The sequence below is a fragment of the Ursus americanus genome, chromosome 25 (genome assembly GCF_024610735.1).
Source record: "Ursus americanus isolate L20-20 chromosome 25, mUrsAme1.1.p, whole genome shotgun sequence".
Classification (NCBI taxonomy): domain Eukaryota; kingdom Metazoa; phylum Chordata; class Mammalia; order Carnivora; family Ursidae; genus Ursus; species Ursus americanus.
The window spans coordinates 25,470,818-25,483,336 of NC_142151.1; the positions used below are offsets into that span (position 1 = coordinate 25,470,818).

The 12,519-nt window shown below is 36.4% G+C and overlaps 1 protein-coding gene across 2 annotated transcripts in view; it reads right to left on the minus strand.

Annotated features, from left to right (window-relative positions):
- ITPR2 (inositol 1,4,5-trisphosphate receptor type 2) overlaps positions 1-12,519 on the minus strand; it is a 477,037-nt gene that overhangs the window by 147,835 nt on the left and 316,683 nt on the right. For both annotated transcript variants that reach the window (XM_045811874.2, XM_087855710.1), the window contains 5 exons: positions 11,889-12,072; positions 10,927-11,183; positions 7,618-7,818; positions 5,013-5,123; positions 301-396 (listed from right to left, as the gene is read on the minus strand). In XM_045811874.2, coding sequence (XP_045667830.1) covers positions 301-396; positions 5,013-5,123; positions 7,618-7,818; positions 10,927-11,183; positions 11,889-12,072 — 849 coding nt within the window. The remainder of the gene's footprint in view (positions 1-300; positions 397-5,012; positions 5,124-7,617; positions 7,819-10,926; positions 11,184-11,888; positions 12,073-12,519) is intronic.

A 12,519-nucleotide genomic window follows, 5' to 3' on the forward strand; every position in this document is an offset into this window, starting at 1 on the left:
ACACAAACTAAAGCAAACTTATTTTTTTCTGGCAAAAAGAATTTTCAGATAGTTTAACAGAGCGTGACAATCTGATTAAGGAAAGTGGTTAGAGTGGATGAAACCAATGAAGTAAGGACCCAAATCACACAGGCTTTGCCAACATGGGGCCTCCTGGGTTACCTGCAAAGGTAAGTTGTGATGTGCCATTATACTCTGGTAGAGCAGTGAAAGCCACTAGCCCTTTTCCCCGACACGCATACTACAAATTTATCCCTTTTAGGATGAACATTATTAATACAGTTTCAAAAGCTTTCTTACCAGTTCCCTGGGTCTCATGTTGAAAAGAATTCTTTCCGCATTCTCGCTGTCATGTCTGCTTTCCATAATGGCCAGCAAAAGCTTAGAGGCATTGTTCTATAGATACAGATTGAGTTAATTCACATGGAAAGCCTATTTCATGGATTAACGATCTCTGTGTTTGTTTTAATTGACATTACCACGACATTTTTTAAAAAAACAAACAGAATTTTAAACTGCTAATTTCATTTAGCTAATTCACATTTTAATATAGAAGGTTTTACTTCATTGTCAACACAAAATAAAAATAATGAATCATGAGAGTATGTTACAAAGAATATTTTAAATATTGGCAAAAGGCTGTTTTAAAATCAAATTGACTTTATATGTAATGCATTAAAATATACTATTTTCCATCACCATTTTCTAAATAGACATTGCCTTGATGCCATTTTAATAAGATGATAAGGCAAAGCAGTACCAATGATGTATTTTAGAGAAACGGTATATAATTTAAAGAACTTAGTACAATTGCTTTTCACATGAAACATGAATACATATTAGCATATCAAAATTTTAAATAAATCTGAGCAATAATTACTGAGAATTAATCTATAAAATTTTAAACTCATGAGTTAGAAGTAAAATAAAAATTTACTGATAATAGTTTACAGGTGGCACTCCATGGCAGTATATATGCAACATGTTTACCATCTGGGTTGTAGAAGAATAATATTTTTTTTTGTTTAATAGAGATTAAAAATAGTTTATGTTGTCTTTGATGTTTCTGCTTTGGTTTATAATATATATTCTCAAACATTAAACTGTAGATACCATTAATGTTTCTGATAGAGTGGATCTGTAATCCAAAGAATTATAGAAAGTCTCATTACACAAAGCACAATATCCTCAATATTTGGAAAGATGTTTCTTTACACTGTTTTCAATAGCACTGCCCCAGAATTGTGGCAAACTGTGAAATGATAAAAACCACCTGGGAGATAGTTCTACAGTGTTTTTGCAATATTTATTTAGATAAAAATCTCAAGCTCCACACACAGTCTTTGATAGGAGCACAAGAGAAGTAAAGTCAAATGGCTTTAAGATGTTTCTCAGTGACTCAAAATTAACATCTTATAGGATAAAAACTTGAAGTGAATCAGCTGTCTGATGCATGCAGACATTCACCACATAAAATGTGTTAAATTTATACAAATTAATTTTACTGAGTAACTTAATACCAAACTCTATTTTGTTCTTTTAGGGGTGCAGCCTAAAGACTATCTTTAAATGACTAAGATTAGGAGCAATGATGTCTAATGATGACGGCAGCAATATCACTGACCCACCCTGAAAAAAAAATTAGTATTTTGTAAGGGAAGTAACATTAATTTTTTCTGTTCCATCTTCAATTTTTGCAGATTTGTACCAATCCTAAAATCCATTTTTATAATCTAGCATCTTACACAAACAACATACCTAAAATAATAAGGTTCTAGGATTAGTGGACAACTTAAATCCTCAGAGCAATCTGAACTGACCCCATAGAATTCAAAGCTAAAACCTTGGCAACACTAACAGTATTGTCTAATGAACCTCACTTAGCAGGCCCGATACATAATAGCTTAAAAATACATCCAATTTCAGAATACCATTGGCAATATGATTTTTTCCAGTCTTCTTTTTACACTATGTTGAAAGAACAGAAATCTTGTAAATGACCTGAAATCTGAATCAAATTGAAAGTACAAGAGCCTATATACACTAAGAAATCAAATGTGTGTGTCAGTGTTAAAAGAAGATTTTCTTCCAAAGGAAGCTAGAGACCTTTAAAAAAAAAATACCTATTTACAAATTCAAAACTTTGCAGTCACAGATCAGTCATGAAATGTAAATTAAAAATTAAAGGACAAGACATATGCATGATAAAAATGCATAAGCCTTCATAGTAAATGAGTATATACAGTTAAGTATACTTAAAATTATAAATGAAGGCATAAATGATTAGGCAATTAAATGTAAGGATGAATGATACAAAATAAACCTTAATGTAGCATTTTTTAATATGACTTACTCTTTAATGTTATGGAGAATTTATGATTAAAAGCATTCTACCCATGCAAGCCCCCTAAAATCTGCCAATATATATTATTCTGCTTTATAAGCCTTGTTCTCATATTGGCCATTATATACAAAGCTTCATAGATTGTTTAGAAAGGTACACATGCCTTGTTCTTTAAGTAGAAGACCATATTTTAAATATTTCAAGTCAAATCCATTCACCTGGTATTTTATATATACCTGGATTTAGCCAACGTCACATTTCGAAAAGATATAATAAATAGTGGTTAGTAACAAATGAAATTTTAAATAGTCCTTTTTCAAAAAAGCATTTTCATTTGAATAGCTAAAAATACCTATGTACTGTTAAGTAAGACCCCATCATTTAGTTGTTTACAGATATTTGGATCTGTAAATAATCTGTATGTCTATACTTGGTTTTATCTTTTTTTAAATATTTTGTTTTATTATTTTTTTTATTTTTTATTTTTTTTTAAAGATTTTATTTATTTATTTGACAGAGAGAGCGACAGGCAGTAAGAGAGGGAACACAAGCAGCAGGAGTGGGAGAGGAAGAAGCAGGCTCCCAGCAGAGGAGCCTGATGCGGGGCTCGATCCCAGAACTCTGGGATCACGCCCTGAGCCGAAGGCAGACGCTTAACAACTGAGCCACCTAGGCGCCCCTAATACTTTGTTTTAAATTGATGAATCACAGGGCTCCTGGGTGACTCAGTCAGCTAAGTGTCTGACTCTTGGGTTCAGCTCAGGTCATGATCTTAAGGTTGTGGGATCAAGCCCCACGCCCCACTGTGTGCTCAGCAGGGAGGCCGCTTGTGATTCTCTTTCTCCCTCTTCCTCTCCCTCTGCCCCTCCCCTCTCAAATGAATGAATGAATGAATGAATGAATAAATGAATCACTCAGTATTTTCTTCCATTAAGTTATATTAATTAAAAATGAGATTTAAAGGTACAGTCTTTAGGCCAATAAAGGATATAAAGAGCCAAAGGCCAAGGCTTCTGTATGCTCTTTCTTTACAAATTATGATTCAAGATTGAATTTAAGATGAAATGAACACTTTTCTACTAACTCAACCTAAGCTGTCTGTCACATAGGCCGAGGCTGCTTCACTAACAAAAGCATGATGCTAATGAGGAAAGGGACACAAGTTCAATCTACATAAGGATCACCTTTGTTCTATTCTATGTACAGAAAGACCCAAGGCTTATACATATTGCCAATGAAAACAGTGAAAAAAATAAAAATTCACCTTGTCTTTCCTTGTCTATGGAAAGAAACATTTGCTTATTAGGAGCCCTAGCACAATCTTCACATAATTAGGATATATGTACATTCCATTATATATCTAAATCTATATTTAGAAACCAAATTATAAAAATATCATTCTTATTCTCTCTGGCCACAAATTTACTGATACAAAGTTTAAAGTTAATTATATTTGCTAGGGGCACCTAGGTGGTTGAGTCGGGTAAGTGTCCAACTCATGCTTCTGGCTCAGATCATGAGATCGAGCCCCCACACAGGCTCCACACTCAGTGCAGAGTCTGCTTAAGATTCTCTCTCTCTCTGGGGTGCCTGGGTGGCTCAGTCGTTAAGTGTCTGCCTTTTGCTCAGGGCATGATCCCAGGGTCCTGGGATCGAGCCCTGCGTCAGACTCCCTGCTCCGCTGGGAAGCCTGCTTCTTCCTCTCCCACTCCCCCTGCTGTGTTCCCTCTCTCGCTGTCTCTCTCTCTGTGTCAAATAAATAAATAAAATCTTTTAAAAAAAAAAGTTTCTCTCTCTCTGTCCCTCTGAGCCCCCACCCCTACTCACACATGTGCTCTCTCTCTCCAAAAAAAAAAAAAAAAAAATTTGCTCTGATATTGGATGGACCTGTCTTTACAGAAAAATTGTATTTAACCAATGATTTTTTTTTTTTTACCTCTGTAACACTAACCACAGTAATGTGGTCTTTAATAATTCATCTATATTGAATATCATGTCTTTGGATTTGGGATTTATATAGCTTCCTGTGTATATTCACTTGTCTATTTCCATTTAAAGAATAAGTTGGAGAAATTTTTTTAAATTCCACTTTCTTCCTGAGCGCTGACAAATGGAACTACTGGGAAGTATGTGTACAGCTTCAGTTAAAGCAGCTTCTCAAAGGGAGTGTGAAAATCGCTTATAGTATTTGACAAAAAAACAAGATTCTGATGGAAAAGAAAACAACTTTTTGAGAGAAGAGAGCCGTGAAACTAAAATGCAGCCCTTCTTTTTACATGGTCTAAATCATTGTTACTTGCTAGATAGAATTCTGTAGTCAAGACGGATTAATAATATATGGCCTAATGAATGTTCAACACCTTTCCTTCCTTCATATGATAAACTATGGAATAAAAACAGAGAGAAGTAGTGAAACAAAGTGGCTACTTACAAGAACTGTCAGTAAAGTACCCTCCAACTGCACATGACCTCAAAGCTTATTGGACGTTTATTAGGGATTTAGTGCACATTGTACTTTCACTATTCTTTTCTGTCAATTCATTAGCTGAACGGATGATAATACCTGGGTGTTTACAAGAACTACTTGAAGAGTCAGAGTCATTCTGAAAGGCAGTTTTATATAGAAAACGTCACTCTTCCCCGCCCCTGAATAATGGATTTACTCTACCTTCAGTTGGAGCACCAGATCCATTCGATATTTACCAAGAGGGTTTATGTCATTTAGAATCAAGGCAATGATGATATCAATCCCATTCGATTCATGGGTAGCAATACACGTCTAGAAAACAAAATGTTTACCAAGCAATGTTTTATTTACAACATAAAACCACTAGAAATCATCTGACATGAAGGAACAGTCACCTCAGTTTTTTGACCTTTAAAACAGAATTAAGATTGAACTTTGAGATTAAGTCAACGGTTTAAATTTGACTTATTCTTTCATATTGACTCTATTAATTGATTAGTATTGATTAAATGCCTTTGAATGCAGAACACTGCAAGAGACAATGTGTGTAAATAGGTATCATTTAAAATGAAGCATTTTTATGGAATTTCAAAGAATTTCAAGAATTAAGTTAATACCCTTTCCGTCAACAAATTCTAATATGCCCTCCAATAGGGGAATGCCTTAAATTCAGAATTTTATGATCTGATCTCTCCTGGCTAAGAGAATATTCCCATTTATGAATGGAGTGCCCACTGCGTGTCGGAGGTTTGTAAGTCAATGTCATTGGCACTGATTCGGTGTGTCAGTTTAGCAGCTACTCAATGCTAAGTGAGCCACACGTGACGCTGCTGCACCTGCTGGGGGGCAGTAGACAAGAAAGACAGGTGCCTTCTAATGTTTTGGGGATATCTGTCAAGTATGGTGGTTGAGGACAAGCTCTGCAGATTCCTTTAAGCCTGAATGATTTATAGAGGGACCTGACTTGGGGAAAGTTTATAAAACATCCTGAGAGGTAATCAGTGCTTTGAAGGTTAGGGTCTGTTGTGCTAGGAACCTGAACTTAACTCAATGGACAGAACTTGAAAATCAGAAACTTGTGGGTTGGAATTTGTGGAACTGCACGTTACCATGCAGAAGCCAGTGTCAAGGGGTTTGAAAAAGGGAAACCCAGGTGAGTTAAATGAGAAAGAGTAAACTTAAGGTAACTCTGAAATGACTGTTACCTTTTAGAATGGGCTTCATTTGTCCCTTTGCACAAAAAATTTTTTACTCCCCCAACACCAAGGAAAGGTGTCTTCCATCCATCTTCCACATTTCCTGAGGTTCTTCTGATTATTAAGACACTTGCTAGACTTAGAGGGAATCGATTTGCAGATCATTTCTGGAATTTTCTGGTAACCATCTTTTCTCCCACACATTTTCAGAGGTTGGGGTTCAAAGTAAGTATATTTTTAGAGTATGTGGGATTCACATTTATTATCATTACTGATCACTATTTTATTATGTTATTTTAGTATTAGTTTTTACTTTTAGAGCTTACCTGACTTAGTAAATTAATTTCAAAACTCAATTTCATCCTTTTATAAGACCAAAAGTGGGGAATATGTATTTGATATTGTAGATATATATGTTTTTTACCAACAACAAAACCAAGTCTCCAAATCTGTATATTTTTCCTTCACTTTAAATCAACAGTTAAGTTTTCTTGTGTCATTACCCTAAGAGACTGAAATATAATCCAGGAAAATCCAGGGCAAAATCTGCAAACTCTTTTACCAGGAAACATGCACATTATAGAGGGGGGAAGTATCCTCACTACAAATTCTTTATGTCAGTAATTGTTGAGTTTTATTCTACATACCTATGTATGCATATGTGTGTACATGATTATACATAAGTGTGTGCGTATGTCATAATTTGCAATAGAAAAGCAGCGTGGGTTTTTTTTTTTCACTTCTTTTCTATGTTATGCATTGATGTTTCGGCTCAATGGCTTCTTTAAGATTTATATCCAGAAATGTTTACCACTTGAAAACTCTTTCTTCCAGGCTGAATCCATGCTTGCAATGATAGCCCTGTAACACTTAAGTGGATGTGAACAGTCAATTAATAAACTCTAGGGTGACTCCCCTCTCTTTACTAACTCAAGTGTCCTGTCTTCTATGCCCACAATGTGTCCTTGATATCTGAAAAAATGGAATCAGGCAAACCTTCTGGAAGAGAGAGGTGAAATTTTACCCTTGAAAATGTAATGCAGTCAAAAGAGCACTCTATTTAGACCCCATCGAAAGTCCTGAGTTTTAAGAATGGCTCTACAACATACTGATTCTGTCACTCCGAGACCACGGAACATCAGTTGATCTCTGAGTCAGAACCTATTCATCCACAACATGGGAACAATAAGACCTATTTCATAATTGTCATAAGCTTACTGTGAGTATAAAGGAGATAATGGATACTACACACTGCAGTGGAGTGGTAGAAGCCAAAGGGAGTGTATTCCACAAATCCTGGGAAAGAGTCGCTAAAGATGAAAACTGAGCAACGGTGAAGAAACACATTTCACTCTTTTCGGTAGGTCTGATTTTTATCTGGAACATTTTCATGGGAATTTTCTTTTATGATGAAATTAAATAAAAATAGGGCATAGTATTTGCTAGTCTAGAATTCAGTCTTTGTAAGTTTCGTGAGAAAAGTAAAAATATCTGGCAAAGCAAGAAGAAAGATCTTTTACATGTAGACAAAGCTTGGCTCCTTCACCAGTGTGATCCTTTTGCTAATTAGTCATGAATACTTCTGCGTGAAGAACTGCTTTCACGGTTACCTGATTTTCATGGCATGGGCCCTGGCAATACTCCGTCAAGCTCTCCAGAGTCTGGTTGACCAGCACTACATTCTTCTCGTTGATGTAGAGACCCAACAGGCCCAGGCCACCCGTGGTACTTCCACAAATGCAGTCCAAGAACTGAAGGGTCTCACAGACCAGGTTATAATTTGTTTTGTTGTTTTGATTCCTCAAGAAGTTCTGAAGGCAAAAGAAAATATACCTGAGGAGTTAAAAGAAATCATTGTGCTAATTGCTTTCAGCTCTCTCACTATGTGTGTTTTTCTGACTCAAAAATATCCCCATGGCAATGTGGAATGGAATTGCTCTTTCTAAGAGAGTGTTCACATTTATTGAAGCTCCCCTAGGTTTAAGAAAAAAGTCTTAAGTTCTTTCCTCAAGAATCTAAATTTATCAGTATAGTTCATAACAATGTCATTATCTTATAACTATCTGGAGAAGGCAAAAAAAAAAAAAAGTAGTAGAAAAAGGAGAAGGAAACAAGAAACTAGAAAGAAGTTCATCAGGGAAAGAAGCAATTTTTAAGTAAATGACCCCTTATAAACAGTGCAGCTTCAAACGGTAAACGAAACAACCATTATGGAGGGCAACTTAGAAGCACCTATTGAAATAGTCAGTTAACATACAGTTACACTACCTAAGTTATTACATATAATATATATATAACATCTATCTATCTATCTATCTATCTATCTATCTATACGATGCACACACACGACTACAAAAAGGTTCACTGCACACTGCTTATAATAGCAAAAACTGGAAACCATACCATAGCTATCATAATGCGACTGATTTAACAAGTAATAGTACACCCGAACACTGGAATATCGCAAAGCTATAAAAATGCGGTACTTCCAATATATACTGATATAAACAAAATCTAGTACTACAGTGTATAACTAAATGAAAAGTAACTTGAGGAACATTACATAATCTGCGTTTTTTAAAAAGAGTTTACATGTACAGATCAATTTGCTTCTATATGCATAAAAATCCCTGGAAGGAAGTACAACCTGTTAACAGTAATTTCTTTGGAGGAGTAAACCTAGTGAAAGGTAAGCAGAGAGGGAAACTTTTATTTTTACTTATTACTTATTTTTATTAATTTAATTTATTACTTAATTTACTTATTTGAATTTATTTCCACAATTTTTTTTTTTTTTTTTAGTTTTTGTGTGTGATTTCTTCCCAGTTTTTTATTATGGCATAAAATTTACTATCTTAAACATCTTTAAGTGTACAGTTTAGTGGTATTAAATATATTCATAATGTTGAGCTACCATCACCATCGTCCAATTCTAGAACTCTTTTCATCTTGTAAAACTAAAACTCTGTACCTATTAACAACTCCTCATTCATCCCTCCTCCCTCCCCCTGGCAACCACTACTCTACTTTGTCTCTCTCATTATGACTACTCTAAGTATGTCCTATAAATAGAATCACGCAGTATTTGTCTTTTTGTGACTAACTCATTTCACTTGAGGCATAATGTCTCAAGGACCATACATGCCGTAGCACATGTCATAATTTCCTCCCTTTGTGAGGCTGACTAATATTCCATTATACGCATACACCACATTTTGTATACCCATCTGTCAGTGGACACTGGGTTGCTTCCACATACTAGCTATTGTGAATAATTCTACCATCTATTCTATTAAAACAAAACTATTTTAAAGATTTTATCTATTTATTCAAGAGAGAGAGGGAGAGCCTGCAAGTGGAGGGGAGGAGCAGAGGGGGAAGGGGAGGGAGGGGGAAAGACTATCAAGCAGACTCCCTGTTGACTACAGAGCCCGATGTGGGGTTTGATCTCAAGACCCTAAGATCACCACCCCAGCTGCAACTAAGAGTTGGCCACTTAACTGAGACACCTGAGTGCCCCAAAACTATTTTGTAAGAGCATTTTCCAAATTGCTTGATCCCACACTATTAGAAAAATATTTGATCAGATACTATCTCTCTCTCTCCTACATGGACAGACCAAATGAATCAGGACAAGCATGTAGGCGCATCCCAGCACCTCCCTCTGGAAGTAATACTTTTGGCCTTTGCCTACCATAGCTCGGCAGCAGCCCTCTCACATTGTGGTGGGGTGGCCCACAAGACTCACAGTTTCTACCAGTCATGACTTCCTGAGCTTCCCTCTCCTTAGAGGATATTTAATTCAATTTGTGTGAATCTACCATCTCTTACCAGTTCAGAACACCTCCACTCTAGGCTCTCACTAGAGAACACAGCTTCAAACTCTGCTCTCCCTAGTCCTGAATATGTGCTCTTAGAGACGATTTCACCATTCGTGTAGTTACGCCATGTGACATAAGCAGGGCACAAATAATGCAAAAAACAAAAGGCCAAAATTCCTAGGTGCCCCTCAGTCTGTCCACTTGACAAAGAAAAATGTCCCAAAGAAGATGTAACACCAGGACTATATTCATCTACAAAGGTATCAACCTCTACTGTCCTAAAAAATCCTCTTCTATATTAACTGTTTCTAATGAAGGCATACAAATATAGTCTGTATCCTCACTCAAGATATATGAATTGAGTTGGAAATGATGAAAGCCCCAGTATCTATAAAACCATGAAAGGCAGGGATGCCTGCGTGGCTCAGTTGATTAAGCATCTGACTCTTGCTTTCGGCTCAGGTCATGATCTCAGGGTCTTAAGATCGAGCCCTGAGTTGGGCTCCGTGCTTAGCAGAGAGTCTGCTTGAAATTCTCTCTCTCTCCCTCTGCCCCTGTCCCCCTCCTTCTAAGAAATAAACAAACAAATCATTAAAAAAAAAGACTACGAAAAAGGTATAGATGAGGCAAATGTGACCTTCCTCAACAAATACCAAAATACTAGGATTAGATGATGCTAACCGAGGCTAAAAAGATGTGAGCTGTGGATGCGAAGGACGATAATATATGAGCCTGATTTTTTCATGCATAAAGGAATTTTCCCTTCATTTTTCTTCACTTAGATGCAAATGTTTCTTCCCAACTCAGAAGAACACTATTGGTTTTATTGATTATCTCTCTAAAACTACACACTAGGTTTTTTTTTCATAATAATATTTTTATTATATTATGTTAGTCAGCATACAGTACATCCCCGGTTTCCGATGTAAAGTTCGATGATTCATTAGTTGTGTATAACACCCAGTGCACCATGCAATACGTGCCCTCCTTACTACCCATCACCGGCCTATCCCATCCTCCATCCCTAGTTTTATTTGGATTTAGTTACCTACAATCATAGGCTGTCTTCTCAGCTTTTACACAAAGTAGAACAAATACCTGCAGTTCCCTGTTGTGATTCTCACAGAGCAACTGAAGAAACCTCAGTATGGGCTGCATGATGGCAATCGCAGGACTCATCGTTACTTCCTCCGCAGACTTTTCCTCAGCGTTTCCCACTTCCGATCCCGCACACATGATGTCTATTTCTGGATCCATTTCCCTTCGGTAGGCACAGTATGCTTTGGACGTCGCCGAAGAAGCTTCTGTTAATTGCCCTTTCATTCCCTCTTTCAAAAGTAATGATGAATCTCTTACTGAAATAAAACAGCACTCTTATATTTCTGAATTAACTTCCTTTTGCTAACTAAAAAACAAGACAACCAATTACTCAAATTCTCTAAGAATTGAATTAAAAATCATTTGACACGAGGTGCAACAATTTCTCCAAAACAATCTGAAGGAGCAACTAAAATATTACAATTGCACAGGACATTTAAAAAAAAGATCTTAATGCTTCGCCAATTTTAGAAGGGCTCGTGCCTTTCCGATAAATATAAAGTATGAGAATTCTTGAATACAAGAAGGTGGGAAAAACAGGGCAAACTTCAAAACCTCAATGTTTATATGATTTGTATATACTTTGCCAATGACTCTGTTCTTCCAAATACCAAGAATCTTTCATTAGGGTACGGTGCTGTAATTTCTGTTCTTAAAGTCTGGACTTCACGAACACTCCAAAGGTTTGGGCAATTGGCTCTTTACCGTGCATTCCACAATGAAGCCAAATAGTCTCATGTCACTAGTTGCTTTGCACTGATAATGCCTTGTTTGAGTTTGGTCCTGCACAGCCGTTTCAGGGTCAGCCCCATGGCCATAACAATTTAAGAATGGAGCTCCGTACACAGAACCACAGTTGGGATAATGAGACTAAGGTAAGTGAGATGACAAAGATCAGTGACACTTAAAAGTTGTGTGACCTTCTGTTCTCTCTTCCCCCAAGTACTGAAATATTTCTTTACCTCTCATTCGTGGACCAGACGTCATCAATTCATTGTCATCATCCCTTTTTTTGTTCCCTAAGTCTATGGTATTAACTGTCACTGTTGATCTTATCTCTTTCTGAGCAGCCTTCATTCGGTCATACAGAACTTTGAAGAATTTTTCTGACTTTTTTTGTTCATGCAACTGCTGATAGAAGGAATACTGCAAGAAAACGTATTTTAAGATATTAATGCCTAACAGGAGAAAAATAGTGCTTGTGTGCTTGAAATAAACATAAACATCATGGATAAAAGCACACATTTAATGCGCTGCCCATTATTATTTCATAAATTAGCAGCTTTTTACCAGTCTCCTGTACTATTTAGCATATACTCATAATAGCTTGTATTTGCTTAGCACTTTCCGCTAAAATCCAATATATTTTCCTGTTACTGGATTCATCCTTACTGATGATTTTATTTTAAAAATTTACAAGGGCACTGTAAGAAGTTGTATGCAAAGAGCCCCTTGATTTTTTATATTACTATAAACTCATTCTTGATTCAGCACATATTTATTGAGTGCCTACTATGTGCCAGGCCCTGTCAGCTACTAGGGATAGAACGAAAAGGAAAAGCCACCACAATCCCCGCCCTCCTGAGTTTGGCA